This window comes from Callithrix jacchus, chromosome 13 (assembly GCF_049354715.1).
Source record: "Callithrix jacchus isolate 240 chromosome 13, calJac240_pri, whole genome shotgun sequence".
NCBI classification, from domain to species: Eukaryota; Metazoa; Chordata; class Mammalia; order Primates; family Cebidae; genus Callithrix; species Callithrix jacchus.
The window spans coordinates 60,947,879-60,964,141 of record NC_133514.1 but is presented as its reverse complement, the minus strand read 5'-3'; the positions used below and the strand labels follow the sequence as shown (position 1 = coordinate 60,964,141).

Here is a 16,263-nt window from a genome sequence, read left to right as displayed (position 1 = left end):
TTTGTTTGTAGAAGTTATATGGTGGTGACAAGATTTAGCAGCACAGAGCATCTGAGTGTTGGATTCTCAGTATCCTAACCCACATGTTAGAATTTCACGTACAATATTGTCCCACCTCCTACCTCTAGCAAGAAATCTTGAATTAAATGTACTCATGACTTATCTTTCCTTTGGCTCTGATTTGCTGTTTCTTTGCTTACATTGTATTTATTAGTACTATGTTCCTTATCGAGATGCTACTTAAAGCTATTTAACTCATATATAAATATGTATATTTCATTAAGCCAGATGATTACTTGTACAAATAAACATAATTTTTGTTTATTCTGTTGTTGAATCATAGCTGAGAACAAAAGTAAAGTTACCATATAATTTAATTATTTTTGTTTCATTTTTATTTTAGATTTCTATGTTTGAAAAAGGGAAGGCACCTAAGATTGTCAACCTAAGGGAAATACAAGATGACATGCAGACGTTATATATAAACACAGCAGCTGATAGTTTTGAGTTCAAGGCTCATGTTGAAGGAGACGGTGTAGTGGAAGGAATTATCCGTTATCATCCATTCTTATATGATAGAGAAACTTACCCTGACGATCCATGCTTTCCATCAAGTAGGTTAATCTGTTTTCTTAGTTACAAAATACGAAGTTGTGATTTAGGACAGTGATTTATTTAAATGATTATCAGTTAGGCTATTAAAGTTAGCTAAATAAATATTAAATTTTTTTTCTAATGCAAGTCTTAAGTTGTTAGGTATTTGTAATTTTTGTAATTCTTGATTTTTGTGTACATTCATTTCTAGATGAATAAATCTTTAATGAAGTATTAGTTCTATTACAAAACTAAACTTTTAGATATGTATGCATGTTAATCATTTATATGTTCCCTTTATTGTATTCTCTTTATCCTTCTTGCAGTTTTACACTTTATATAGTCATATCTTCAGCTTTTTCTTTGTGCTTTCTGATTTTGTTGCATTTTAGAAAGGCTTTTTACACCTCAAGATTATATAAATCTGTGCTTTTTTGTTTTCATTGTCATTTTATGGTCATGCATCTGTGTTTTCCTTTTTTATATGTGGAGTGAGGTGGGGTTTTATTTATTTATTTAAATTTTTGAGTGATGGAGTCTTGGTATGTTGCTCAGGTTGGTCTTGAACTCTTGTCCTGAAACAATCCTCCTGCCTTGGCCTCCCAGAGTACTAGGATTACAGGTGTCAGCCACCATACTTGGCCTTTTTTTTTTTTTTTGGTAGAGAGATAGTAATTTAAAAATATTTTCTATGTGGTATTTGGTTTCTTAGTACTAGTTATTGGACGTTATAATTTACCCAATAGTTAGACATATTACTTTTATAATATAAAGTTTCCATAAGTACATAGGTCTAAATTCTTTACTATAAGGTACTGTTTTATATTTTATAATGAGTAATGATACTGTCTTGTAGCTTTATCTTGTAATTTGATATCTTTGGGTCAAAACATTTTCACTGTTTATCATTACTATATTCATGGTCCAAAAGGAAATGAAATACAAACTTTTTGAGAATAGTATTATAAACTTTTGCTCTCTAGATAATTTTGGAATCAGCTTCATACATTCTCGAAATAATTCTAGTGGGATTATTGGGGTCGCATAGAATTTATAGATTAACAATGTTAAACTTTTCGTTCAGAATACTTAGTATATTCTTAGTTTTGTAGGGTCTGCAGCCAGATTTCCTGATTTGAATCCCATCTTTGCTGCTTCATATTGAACAAACTACTCCCTGCCTTAGTTTACTTATCTGGGAAATGGGTAGTTCACACCTCATACGGTTGTTGTGAAGAACACATTATAAAACTGGGGCACCTTCTTAGAATAGTGCTCACCACTATTTAGTAGTGCTCCTGTTCAGTGCATGCTGTCACTCCATGGCTCCACTGGCCTTTTTGTTTTTGTTTTGGAGACAAAGTCTTGTGTTGCCACCCAGACTGGAGAGCAATGGTGTAATCTAGGCTCACTGCAATCTTTGTCCCCTGGGTTCAAGAAGTTCTTGTGGCTCAGCCTCACAAGTAACTGGGGCTACAGGTGCCCATCACCATGCCAGGCTAATCTTTCATATTTTATTAGAGACATGGTTTTGTCATATTGCCCACAGTGGTGCCTGAGCTCAGGCAATCCTCCCACCTCAGCCTCCCAAAGTGCTAGGATTAAAGGCATGAGCCACTGTGTCCGGCCATCTCTGACCTCTTAAATTTGCTATTTCCAATTTTTGTGTGCTAATAGACAAAAAAGATATAAAGTTTTTCAAATGCTGTCTTAAAAGAAGAGCCATTAAGTTGAGTGATGAATCAAAGGGATTCTTCTCTAAGAGAAAAGTGATTTTGTTTGATTGAAAGGATTATATAAGAGACTTCTTGTGAGGGCTTTTGGGGAGAAGGTTTTATTTTAGGTGGATGAACTCTAATACCAGGTTAGCTGAGGTGTTAATATGTCAGGATCATGTTGTTTAATCCTAATTTATATAGATATATGAGAGTGTGTTGCTAATAAACATAATGTTATAGGCAGCTGTGCTAATTAATCCTCTTGATGCATAGTAACATATCTTACAACTCTGTGTACATTTTTTCATGATTACCTGAATCTGAAAAGGAAATAATTTCTAAAAAGTCAACTTAATTTTAGCATCATTCACTAATTTGTCCAAACTAGGTAAACTTGCTGCTATTAGATGTCATAGATTTCTCAGGTGATTTTCTTGTTAACCTACTAGTTCTGATAAAATTGTGAAACTGTTTTAGATAAAGGATTTAAGCTCCTGTATTTGTAGGAAATAGGGATTTTGCTATAGGGGATAATACTCTTTTTGGATGTAAGACTCTTTTAGCCCTTGAATAGGTTTTAAAGATGACAGGCCCAGCAACTAGTATAATACTTTTAACAGATTGGTTTGTATATAAGTAATTACTAACATTTAAATGACAGATACCATTGGTGATGTGTAACCACTTTGAAAAACTGCCTTTTTGTGGGCAGAGTATAAAACTACCTTTACGTTTTATAAAATGAAACTTGAAAGATTATATGTGTTTGTTTCATTATTTCTCACATTTTAGTAATACACATTTTGTTCCATTTGCCCTTTTGATCTAGAATTAAAAGATGAAGATGATGATGATGATTGTTTCATACTTGAGAAAGCAGCTAGAGGGAAAAGGCCTATTTTTGAATGTTTTTGGAATGGACGATTAATACCATATACATCAGTTGAAGAGTAAGTTTGATTTTTACTGAAATTATATTTTTACAACCTAATTTTTTTACTAACTAACATTTTGTTCTGTTTAAGCTTTGACTGGTGTACTCCTCCTAAGAAGAGAGGGCTTGCACCAATTGAATGCTACAATAGAATATCTGGTGCATTATTCACTAATGACAAATTCCAGGTCAGCACAAATAAACTGACGTTTATGGATCTTGAGCTAAAATTGAAAGATAAGAACACTCTTTTTACAAGGATTTTAAATGGACAGGTATGATTTTTAAATACAAAGTTCTGGATATTTGCAAGTGTTTTATTTTTAAGTAAAAGATACTAGCTCTGTGGTTTTATTGATACTTTGCATCAAAAGACTATATAAATATTTTATGAGCTGCAAGTGTTCACATTACTAAAAAATTTTAAACAAATTAGACTAGGTTGGGATGGAATTTAGAATTTATATATATTTATTAGTTTTTTTTTTTTTTTTTTTAGACGGAGTTTTGCTCGTTACCCAGGCTGGAGTGCAATGGTGCGATCTCAGCTCACCGCAACCTCTGCCTCCTGGGTTCAAGCAATTCTCCTGCCTCAGCCTCCCGAGTAACTGGGACTACAGGCACGTGCCACCATGCCCAGCTAATTATTTTGTATTTTTAGTAGAGACGAGGTTTCACCTTGTTGACCAGGATGGTCTCGATCACTTGAGTTCGTGATCCACCTGCCTCGGCCTCCCAAAGTGCTGGGATTACAGGCAGGCCTGAGCCACCGTGACCGGCCTAATTTTTGTTTTTTTTTAAGACAGAATTTCGCTCTGTCGCCCAAGCTGGAGTGCAGTGGCATAATCTTGGCTTACTGCATCCCCTGCCTCCTGGGTTTGGGCTATTCTCCCTTCTCAGCCTCCTGAGTAGCTAGGACTACAGGCACATGCCACCATGCCTGGCTAATTTTTGTACTTTTAGTAGAGATGGGGTTTTACCATGTTGGCAAGGCTGGTCTCAAACTCCTGACCTCAGGTGATCCACCCACCTCAGCCTCCTAAACTGCTGGGATTATAGGTGTGAACCAACGTGCCTGGCCAAGATCTTAATACTAAGCCCTTGACATAGGAGAAGCCACAGAAGCAACCTTTTTTTTTGAGAGGAGTTTCGCTCTTGTTACCCAGGCTGGAGTGCAATGGCACAATCTCGGCTCACCGCAACTTCCGCCTCCTGGGTTCAGGCAATTCTCCTGCCTCAGCCTCCTGAGTAGCTGGGATTACAGGCACGCGCCACCACGCCCAGCTAATTTTTTTGTATTTTTAGTAGAGACGGGGTTTCACCATGTTGACCAGGATGGTCTCGATCTCTTGACCTTGTGATCCACCCGCCTCGGCCTCCCAGAGTGCTGGGATTACAGGCTTGAGCCACCGCGCCCCGCCCCTAGTTAATAATTTAATATCCATGTCAAGACGGCAAACTGACAACAATGATTTGCTGATTTAGGAAAGAGTTGGTACCTAGGTATAGGAATAAGGGCAGCAGCAGTTTCCTGGAAACTGTATACCATTTTGGATATATGAGTCTTTAGGATGTATATATATTTCTTATTCATATAACTTTAAAATATTAAATTTATTAATAAACTAAGATAGTATCTTTCTTGACAGCAAGCTTCAAAAACTTTGGCTGAAATTATTTTTAATTTTGCCTTTCCTTTGGAAATGGTATATTACGGTGTAAAGTACGTAAGAAGGAATGGAGTTCAGTGACTTTACAGACTATCCTCTGAAAGATGTAATGGGGAGACTGTCTTACCTCCTCATTGTCCTAGAGGCAGGCATGAAACAAGTGTACAGCACCTTATGCTTGAACACAAATTTCTATATTATCTTTCAATGGGGTGAAGAACTGGTGGCAAAAACACATCTTCTTAAGTATTATTAGAAAACACTTGATTTTTATAGTTTGAGTTTATATTTTGGATAGGCTATATATATAAAATAGAAAATTAAAAAGTGCATTTTGCGTAGCAGTGTTTCCCAACCTTTTTTTTCATTATCACTCTCATAAGGAGTCTTTTCTGGCATCTTTTTCTCAATTGCTTCTCCCAGAAGCAGATTTTTACTACTGCAGATTTACTAGCTGTTGTTTGTATATTGTATTCATGGTTATAAAGCGCTTGATACACAATGAGGTTTTTATCATCCCATTGAGAATGTGGTTTGTAGTGAGAAGGCTTCCACTTATCCCTTTTCTGGAGCTAGCTAGTTCTCCTAGGCAACAAGGGTTCATGAGTTTTTAGTGTATCCTAGGACTTAAAGGATACACTAGAGAAAGGTTTTTTTGTTGGCATTGACCACTGAGACCTTGGTTCTAAGAATGATATCAAATTTTTCTTCTTTGATAATGCTTTTGTTTGGAATATTGTAAATGTGTACAGGGGAAGGATCCAGCAGAATATTTAATTTTATATTAGGTTTTCTGAGTTGGGATATATGAAAGGAAAAATAAAATGAGTGACAAATGTTTATGTTTATATTTATTTACTAGTAGATATATTTCATAAAACATTTTAAAATTCTACAGGAACAACGAATGAAAATTGACAGAGAATTTGCTTTATGGCTGAAGGACTGTCATGAAAAGTATGATAAACAAATAAAATTTACACTATTTAAGGGAACAATTACACGTCCTGATCTTCCTTCTAAAAAGCAAGGTCCCTGGGCAACATATGCAGCAATAGAATGGGATGGAAAGATATACAAAGCAGGACAGCTGGTAGGTTTATCTTTTCATTTTTTTCTTATAATATTTAATTTAAAACACATATGCAAAATCACACGTATAGAAAATAAGCGATTTTTTAGAATTGCTTTTTCTTCCCATTCTCACATTTCATGAAAAACATTTATCCAAAGTCTTCACAGGCCTGTTTGACATCAGTGTCTTCTATCATCTCTAAGGACATTTAACTTATTTTTAGATTGAATTTTTAGTAGAATTTGAGACTAAATTAGATGTATTAGAATTTAATAACAGTAACAATAAATAATACAAGTATTGGTGCCTCAGGAGCCAGGTAAGAATGAAAAGGACAAACTGATTTAAAATTACATAATTTATTATAGTATTAAAAAAAACTATTGTCAGAGGCTCAATTAACAAGGATTTATTGTTTCCTAAACTAAACTTTACTCACACGGAGATCTCAGTGTTTTACGTTTGTTTGTTTGTTTTTTAATGTAATATGTGAAGTACTGATTTTTAAATACTTTTTTGTTGAGCATCTGCTGACAGTAAGTTACTACACAGTTTGACTGTGTGGTGGAGAATTCAGAAATCTAGGAGGTGTGTTTTGTTCTTGGGGATATTATATCCTAACAATGGGGATACTGTAAGCATAAATAATGGGTAAGAAGGGGATAAGTGCAATGAAAAGAGAGGATTAATAGTGTTTTGGCAGGTTAGAAGGAAAGGAGAGGATTTTTTTTTTTTTTCACTTTGGTTGATGTTGTGGGTTGGGAGAAGAGAACAGATCATTAAATACTTTGGAAAAGAAGTAGCATTTGTGTCGACCTTGAAAGGGGTAGAGGCTCAGGTTTACACAAATAATTACAAGGTAGAAGGCTGTCTGTTCTCTCCATAAATGAGATAACATCATATATTTAAAGCTGTAGAATTGGATGAGATCACCTATACTTGGTGAGAATAGCTAAAGAGGGAAAGGATTGAGCCTGGAGCTTTCCCAGCATTTAGGGGTTAGCATGAAAGTGAGGAGCTGGCAGAGGAGACTGACAGGGATAAGCTGATGAGATAGAAGGAAACTAGCAAAATATGGTTTCCCTGGAGCTGAGTGAAGAGTTTGCGGAAGAAAGGAGTGATCATTTTTATCAAATGCTTTGTGGTGATGGAGTAAAATGCTTTCTAGAATATAATCTGAGCATAGAGATGTGCATAGGTAAGTGCAGAAAAACAGCAAGTAGTAAAAGTTGGCTTGTCCTGCTGCCTATTTTATGTGCGAAGAGAAATAGTTTAGAAATGAGGCTAGAAAGGTAAATTGGGGATAAACTCTTGTAGTCCTTGTTGGGAATTTCTGAATTGGAGTAGTGGAAATTTCCCTTAGATTTTTTAAGCCAAGTAAGGAGAAGAAATATGATAGGCAAGTTTTGAGCCTAAAATTATTTGAAAAATTGGCATTCATAAGAACTGAGTTTGAAGGAATTATGGACTTTTAAGACACATGCTTAATTCTAACATATTTGTGTAAAGAAGTTGCTGTATTTTTATGATGATTTGTTAAGTACAGAACTTCAAAAATACAATTTTATTTGAAGATTAAAGTGCTGCTTTCATTCGTTTTTCTAATGCTAGTTACCAAGGTTTTTTTTTTTGTGATGAGAGTTCTTTGAAAATATTATTATTAAGCCTATTTCTCTTAGTAAATCTTATTACTGAACCTTTTTTTTTTTTTTTAAACTAAATATTAGGTCAAAACAATCAAGACACTTCCCCTCTTTTATGGAAGCATAGTAAGATTTTTTCTTTATGGTGATCATGATGGAGAAGTATATGCTACAGGAGGAGAGGTTCAAATTGCAATGGTAAGACAGCAAATAATAAAAAATACTGAAAGTTTCTTGGTGTCGCTTTTGCATAGTTGTTAAGATTCAGTATTTTATATTTTGTTTGTGACTGGTTTTCCACTGTGTAAAGTGGTTATAGTTTTTGTGTGGATTTTTATGTAAAATGGTTGTAGTTTTTGTGTGGATTTTTATGTGTCATAGTTGATGTTTTAAATAATCTATACAATTTAACATCATATGCTCGCTTTTTGTAAACATACAACTAGTTACCACATTAGTTTTATAAAGTCATATTTCCTCTATGGCGCACAAACTAGTCGACGTTGGAACCAGAATTCTATCTCAGGAATGAGTAACTACAAAACTGGAGTGGGTTTTTTCCCTATATCATGCTTTCTTATTAATGTTTGATATATTACAACTATAGAGTTTATATAAAAAAACAAACACTGTGGTGTAGTGTTAGACTAGCTACTCTGATTTATCTACTTAATTAGGATAAAATATATTTCTTTGGAAGAAAGAAATGGGTATTTGTTTTTATTACACCTAGATTTAATCATTTTCTTTGAAATGTCGGTAAATTTATTTATTCAGGAACCTCAGGCACTCTATGATGAAGTGAAAACAGTACCAATTGCAAAGCTGGATAGGACAGTTGCTGAGAAAGCCGTTAAAAAATATGTAGAAGATGAAATGGCAAGGTAAGCTACTTTTCAAGATGCATGACAAAAATAAGAAAAATTGAAAAGAATTATGCTGTTAAATATTCTTGAGTATGTCATTTACTCTGCTGTTAGGGCATTTGTAGTCTTAGATATTGTACCTATTGAGCTGAACTTCTTAAAAAAATTAAGAGGTCTAGTTATACAAACAGAATTCTGCATTTTTTTTTGTAGACAAGGAAATCTTATGTATCTAAAGTGTCACTTTTATAGGCACTACGATTAAGATGTTTTAAAAAAAATACTCAGTTTAGCCTACAACTAGAATATTACAGTACCTGCTGAGAGGTAAAGATGAATGTATTAATTCATTTTCACACTGCTATAAAGATACTACCTGAAACTTCGTAATTTGTAAAGAAAGGAGGTTTAATTGACTCAGTTGTGCATAGCTTGGGAGGCCTCAGGAATCTTATAATTGTGACATAAGGGGAAGGGGAAGCAAGGCATGCCTTACATGGGCAGCAGAAGAGAGAGAGGGAGGAAGGAAATGCCAAACACTTTAAAAATCATGAACTCTCCTGAGAACTCACTCACTGTCAAGAGAACAGCATGGGGTAAACCATTCCCATGATCCAGTCACCTACCACCAGGTCCCTCCCTTGACACCTGGGGATCAGAATTCGAGATGAGATTTGATTGGGAACACAGAGCCAAACCTTATCAACGAGTTAAAAAGAAGAAAAGGAAATAGAAAATAAAGGGCATTTCTTCTTTTTTCTTTTTGAGACAGTTTCTTTCTTGTTGCCCATGCTGGAGTGCAATGGCGGGATCTCAGCTTACTGCAACCTCCAACTCCTGGATTCAAGTGGTTCACCTGTCTCAGCTTCCTAAGTAGCTGAGATTATAGGCATGTGCCACTGTGCCCGGCTAATTTTGTATTTTGAGTAGAGACAGGGTTTCTCTACATTGGTCAGGTTGGTCTCAAACTCCTGACCTCAGGTGATCTTCCTGCCTCAACCTCCCAAAGTGCTAGGATTACAGGTGTGAGCCACTGTGCCCAACCAGAAAATGGCTTTTCTTCTTGTATAGCCCATGATGCAATCATTTTGATTCTTACTGAATTTTGATTCTTAGAGGTTATTCTATCTTCTGAAGGTAACTTGTACTATAAACAAATAGAAAAATCACAAAACTTGACAGTTCCTGGCTCTTAATTCCAAAAGGTTTGCAGTTTTTTTTTCCCAGTAACCACAGGAATGGTTAGGGTGGAAAAAAATTTAAGATGATTAATCATAAAGAATTCCAGATTTAACTTGCCAAGGCGGGTGGATCACAAGGTGGAGAGATCGAGACCATCCTGGTCAACATGGTGAAACCTCGACTTTACTAGAAATATAAAAAATTAGCTGGGCATGGTGACGCGTGCCTGTAATCCCAGCTACTCAGGAGGCTGAGGCAGGAGAATTGCCTGTACCCAGGAGGCGGAGGTTGCGGTGAACCGAGATTGCGCCATTGCACTCCAGCCTGGGTAACGAGCAATACTCCATCTAAAAAAAAAAAAATGTATATATATATTAGCAATAAATATTATGTTTCTAATAACTTGTATCTTTTTACCTGAGATTATAATTAACAAAGCTTATGGAACATTAATATACTGGTTTCATAACAGGCTCCCTGACAGATTATCAGTAACTTGGCCTGAAGGGGATGAATTATTGCCTAATGAGATTAGGCCTGCTGGAACCCCTATTGGTATGTTTGCTTATTTTTCTCCAAAAAAAGTGCATTTCTTTTGTCCTACATTTCCAATATGTAAAAGCTTAGGAAATATTAAAATGCAATGGGAAGATTTGGCAGATCCAGCAAATTCTTTGGGTGTAATTAAGATACTTTTAATTTTTGACTCATAGGTGCATTAAGAATTGAAATATTGAATAAAAAGGGGGAAGCAATGCAAAAGCTTCCAGGAACAAGTCATGGAGGGTCAAAGAAACTCCTGGTTGAGCTTAAAGTCATTTTACATTGTAAGTATACAAAGTAATTTAGATCTTTAATATTGTTTAAAAAATATATCAACTTAAGTATCTTCATACAATTATTGATGACCTAGCAATCTGATAGGCACAGCAAATTTTATTTAAGTTGGGAATTTAAGGAATGTTATGAGTAGCTCATTTTCTTGGTGGATTTTTTCTAAGGTTTTTTTTTTTTGTTTGATACTTTATCTTGAATTTTTTCAAAATTTGTCAAGAGGCATTACCACTATGCATCCAAAGAATTTTTTCATCATTTAAAACTGAAATGCTGCAATAATAACGCTTCATTAACTCCTTTCTTTCTGCCCTGGTAACTACTTTTTTACTTTCTGTCTCTGAATTTGACTATTTTAGGTACCTCATAAAAATGGAATTATATTTGTTCTTTGTGTCTGGCTTATTTCACTTAGCATAGTGTGTCAGAAAAAGGTTGAATAGTATTCTCTTGTGTGTATATGTATATATATTTACCATATTTTGTTTATCCATTGTTTGATGGATACTCAGGTTGCTTTAACCTGTTGTCTATTGTGAAGAATGCTCCTGTGAACATTGGTGTATAAATAGTTCTTTGAGTCCCTGCTTTTCTTCCTTTTAGATATATTCCCAAAAGTGGACTTGCTGGATTACATAAAAATTATTTGATTTATTGAGAAACTACCATACTGTTTTCCACAGTGGTTGCCCCATCGTACATTGCCATCGTACTTTGCCACTGGACAAAGGTTCCAGTTTCTCCGTATCACCCACACTTGTTATTTCCTGTGGGTTTTATTGTGGGGGTGGATAATAGCCATCCTAACTGATAGGAAGTGGTATCTTACTGTGTTTTTTTAAACCTAGTTTATTGAGAGTTTTTAGCATAAAGGGCAGTTGAATTTTGTAGAAGGCCTTCTCTGTATCTGTTGAAATAATCATGTAGCTTCTGTCTTTGTTTCTGTTTATGTGATGGATTACGTTTATTGATTTACATTATGTTGAACCAGCCTTGCATCCAAGGGATGAAGCCAACTTTATCGTGATGGATAAGCTTTTTGATGTGCTGTGGGATTCGGTTTGCCAGTATTTTATTGAGGATTTTCGCATCAGTGTTCATCAGGGATATGATACTTTCTTTTGTAGTTGTGTCTCTGCCAGGTTTTGGTATCAGGATGATGCTGGCCTCATAAAATGAGTTAGGGAGGATTCCCTCTTTTTGTATTGTTTGGAATAGTTTCAGAAGGAATGCTACCAGCTCCTCTTTGTACCTTTGGTAGAATTCAGCTGTGAACCCCTCTCATCCTGGACTTTTTTTGGTTGGTAGGCTTTTAATTGCTGCCTCAATTTTAGACCTTTTTATTGGTCTATTTAGGGATTTGACTTCTTCCTAGTTTAGTCTTGGGAGGGTGTATGTGTGTCCAGGAATGTATCCATTTCCTCTAGATTTACTGGTTTATTTTCATAGAGGTATTTACAGTATTCTCTGATGGTAGTTTATATTTCTGTGGGATCGGTAGTGATATCCCCTTTATCATTTTTTATTGCATCCATTTGATTCTTCTCTTTTTTATTCTTTATTAGTCTGGCTAACGATCTATCTATTCTGTTGATCTTTTCAAAAACCAGCTCCTGGATTTATTGATTTTTTGAAGGGTTTTTTGTGTCTCTATCTTCTTCAGTTCTGCTCTGATCTTAGTTATTTCTTGTCTTCTGCTAGCTTTTGAGTTTGTTTATTCTTGCTTCTCTAGTTCTTTTAATCATGATGTTAGGGTGTCAATTTTAGATCTTTCCTCCTTTTTCTTGTGGGCAATTTAGTGCTATAAATTTCCCTCTAGACAATGCTTTAAATGTGTCCCAGAGATTCTGGTATGTTATGTCTTTGTTCTCATTGGTTTCAAAGAACATCTTTATTTCTGCCTTCATTTCATTATTTATCCAGTAATCATTCAGGAGCAAGTTGTTCAGTTTCCATGTAGTTGTGCGGTTTCGAGTGAGTTTCTTAATCCTGAATTCTTATTTGATTGCTCTGTGGTCTGAGAGACTGTTACGATTTCCATTCTTTTGCATTTGCTGAGGAGTGTTTTACTTTTAATTATGAGGTCAGTTTTAGAATAAGTGGGATGTAGTGCTGAGAAGAATGTATATTTTGTTGATTTTGGCTGGAGAGTCTATGGGGTCTGCTTGATTCAGATCTGAGTTCAAGTCCTGGATATCCTTATTAATTTTCTGTCTTGCTGATCTGTTGAATATTTACAGTGGAGTGTTAAAGTCTCCCACTATTATTGTGTGGGCATCTAAGTTTCTTTGTAGGTCTCTAATAACTTGCCTTATGAATCTGGGTGCTCCTGTATTGGGTGCATATACATTTAAGATAGCTCTTTTTGTTGCATTGATCCCTTTACCATTATGTAATGCCCTTCTTTATCTCTTTTGATCTTTGTTGGTTTAAAGACAGTTTTATCAGAGACTGGGATTATACTCCCTGCTTTCTTTTGCTCTCCATTTGCTTGGTAAATATTTCTTCGTCCCTTAATTTTGAACCTATGTGTGTCTTTGCACGTGAGATGATTCTCCTGAATACAGCACACCGATCAGTCTTGGCTGTTTATTCAATTTGCCAGTCTGTGTCTTTTAATTGGGGCATTTAACCCATTTACATTTAAGGTTAATATTATTATGTGTGAATTTGATCCTGCCATTATGATGCTAGCTGGTTATTTTGCCAGTTAGTTGATGCAGTTTCTTCATAGTGTCAATGGTCTTTACAATTTGGTATGTTTTTGCAGTGGCTGGTACTGGTTGTTCCTTTCCATATTGAGTGCTTCCTTTGGGAGCTCTTTTAAGGCAGGCCTGGTGGTGAAAAAATCTCTCAGCAGTTGCTTGTTCATAAAGGATTTTATTTCTCCTTTGCTTATGAAGCTTAATTTGGCTGGATATGAAATTCTGGGTTGAAAATTCTTTAAGAATGTTGAATATTGGCCCCCATTCTCTTCTGCCAAAAGATCTGCTGTGAATTTGATGGGCTTCCCTTTATGGGTAACCCAGCCTTTCTCTCTGGCTGCCCTTAGCATGTTTTCCTTCATTTCAGCCCTGGTGAATCTTATGATTATGTGTCTAGGGGTTGCTCTTCTTGAGGACTATCTTTGTGGTGTTCTCTGTATTTCCTGAATTTGAATGTTGGCCTGCCTTGCTAGGTTGGGGAAGTTCTCCTGGATATTATCCTGAAGTGTTTTCCAACTTGGTTTCATTCTACCTGTCACTTTCAGGTACACTGATCAAACATAGATTTTATCTTTTCACATAATCCCATATTTCTTGGAAGCTTTGTTCATTTCTTTTCACTAATCTTGTCTTCTTGCTTTATTTCATTGAGTTGATCTTCAATCTATGATATCCTTTCTTCAGCTGGATCAGTTTGGCTATTGAGACTTGTGTATGCTTCATGAAGTTCACGTGCTGTATTTTTCAGCTCCATCAGGTCATTTATGTTCTTCTCTAAACTGGTTATTCTAGCTAGCATTTCATCTAACCTCTTTACGAAGTTCTTAGCTTCCTTGCATTGGATTAGAACATGCTCTTTTAACTCAGAGAAGTTTCTTATTACTCACCTTCTGAAGCCTGCTTCTGTCAATTGGTCAAACTTATTCTTCGTCCAGTTTTATTCCCTTGCTGGCAAGGAGTTGTGATCCCTTGGAGGAGAAGCAGCATTCTGGTTTTTGGAATTTTCAGCCTTTTTGTGCTGGTTTCTTCCCAGCTTTGTGGATATATCTTCCTCTGGTCTTTGAAGTCTGTGAACTTTGGATGGGGTCTCTGAGTGAGAGTATCTTTTCTGTTGATGTTGCAACTATTCCTTTCTGTTTGTTAGTTTTCCTTCTAATAGTCAGGCCCCTCTGCTGCAGGTCTGCTGGAGTTTGCTGGAGGTCCACTCCAGACCCTGCTTGCCTGGGAATCACCAGCAGGGGCTGCAGAACAGCAAAGATTGCTGCCTGTTCCTTCCTCTGGTAGCTTTATCCCAGAGGGTACCCGCCAGATGTCAGCCAGAGCTCCCCTGTACGAGGTGTCTGTCAGCCTCTACAGGGAGTTGTCTCCCAGTCAGGATACACGGGATCAAGGAGCCACTTGAGGAGGCAGTCCGTTCCTTATCAGAGCTCAAACACTGTGCTGGTACATCTGCTGCTCTCTTCAGAGCTGCCAGGCAGGGACGTTTAAGTCTGCTGAAGCTGTACCCACAACCACCCCTTTTCCCAGGTGCTGTGTCCTGGGAAGGTTGGGGCTTTATTTTTAAGTCCCTGACAGGTTGATGCCTTTTTTCAGAGATGCCCTGCCCCCAGTGAGGAGGGAGTCTAGTGACACAGTCTGCCTGCAGAGGCCTTGCTGAGCTCCCATGGGGTCTGCCCAGGTCATACTTCCTGGTGACTTCGTTTACACTGTGATATTAAAACTGCCTACTCAAACCTCAGCAGTGGTAACTGCTCCTCCCCACCCCCCGCCCCATCCAGCTGGAACATCCCAGGACAAGTTCAGACTGCTGTGCTGGCTGTGAGAATTTCAAGCCAGTGGATCTTAGCTCGCTGGTCTTTGTCGGGGTGGGACCCGGTGAGCCAGATTACTTGGCTCCCTGGCTTCAGCCCTCTTTCCAAGGGAGCAAACAGTTCTGTGTCACTGGTGTTCCGGGTGCCCCTGGGGTATGAAAATAAAACTGCTGCTGCCAGCTCAGTGTCTTCCCAAACAGCCGCCCAGTTTTGTGCTGGACACCCAGGGCCCCGTTGTTGTAGGCACCAGAGGGAATCTCCTGGTCTGTGGGTTGTGAAGACCTTGGGAAAAGCACGGTATCTGGGCTGGAGTGCAAGGGACAGCCCCTAATGGCTTCCCTTGGCTAGGAAAGGGAATTCCCTGGCCCCTTGTGCTTCCTGGGTGAGGTAGTGCCCCACACTGCTTCATCTTTCCCTCCTTGAGCTGCACCCACTGTCCAACCAGTCCTAGTGAGATGAACTAGGTACCTCAGTTGGAAATGCAGAGATCACCTGCCTTCTGCGTTGATCTCGCTGGGAGCTGCTCACTGGAGCTATTCCTAGTCAGCCATCTTGCCAGCAATCTAAAAGTTTTCAATTTTGAAAAACAATTAGTCTCTTTTTTTTTCCATTGCCTGTGCTTTTTGTGTCTTATCCAAGAGATTGTTGTTAAATCTAGTGTTATGAAGCTTTTCCTGAATGTTTATGCCTTACAGATTTTATAGTTTTCGCTCTATGGTTACTACTTTGATCCATTTGATGTTAACTTTTCTATATGGTTAACTTCTTTTTATATGGAAAACTTTGCCTGAAGATACCCAGTTTTTCCAGCACCATTTGTCAAAAAGGCTATCCTTTCTCTGTTGAATTGTTTTGACATACTTGTTGAAAGTTAATTGTCCACATATGTGAGAGTTTTTTTCTGGGCTCCCTATTCCCTAGGTCTATATGTCTGTCCATATGCTAGTACTGCACTGTTTTGATTATTGTAGCTTTATAAGTTTTAAAATCAGGAGGTGTGAGTCCTCCAACTTTATTCTTCTTTTTCAAGATTCTTTTGGCTGTTTCAGTCCATGAAGCATCCCTGTGAATGCGGGATGGGTTTTTCTATTTCTGCAGAAAACACCGTTGAGATCCTGGTAGGGATTACACTGAATATGCACATCACTTTGAGTATTATTTTTACTTAACAATCATAGATCTTTCAATCCATGAACATGATTTTGAATCTGCAACTGTGCTGAGTTTATTA

The 16,263-nt window shown here is 37.0% G+C and overlaps 1 protein-coding gene across 5 annotated transcripts in view; it reads left to right on the top strand.

Moving 5' to 3' along the window:
* SMCHD1 (structural maintenance of chromosomes flexible hinge domain containing 1) overlaps window positions 1-16,263 on the top strand; it is a 159,365-nt gene that overhangs the window by 44,118 nt on the left and 98,984 nt on the right. For all 5 annotated transcript variants that reach the window (XR_013525776.1, XR_013525775.1, XR_008476015.2 and 2 more), the window contains exons 10-17: window positions 404-614; window positions 3,142-3,262; window positions 3,338-3,521; window positions 5,815-6,009; window positions 7,719-7,832; window positions 8,412-8,518; window positions 10,155-10,237; window positions 10,396-10,509. Coding sequence is in view for 2 of the 5 variants with exons in the window: in XM_035270680.3 (XP_035126571.2) it covers window positions 404-614; window positions 3,142-3,262; window positions 3,338-3,521; window positions 5,815-6,009; window positions 7,719-7,832; window positions 8,412-8,518; window positions 10,155-10,237; window positions 10,396-10,509 (1,129 nt within the window). In the remaining 3 variants the exon portion in view is untranslated. The remainder of the gene's footprint in view (window positions 1-403; window positions 615-3,141; window positions 3,263-3,337; window positions 3,522-5,814; window positions 6,010-7,718; window positions 7,833-8,411; window positions 8,519-10,154; window positions 10,238-10,395; window positions 10,510-16,263) is intronic.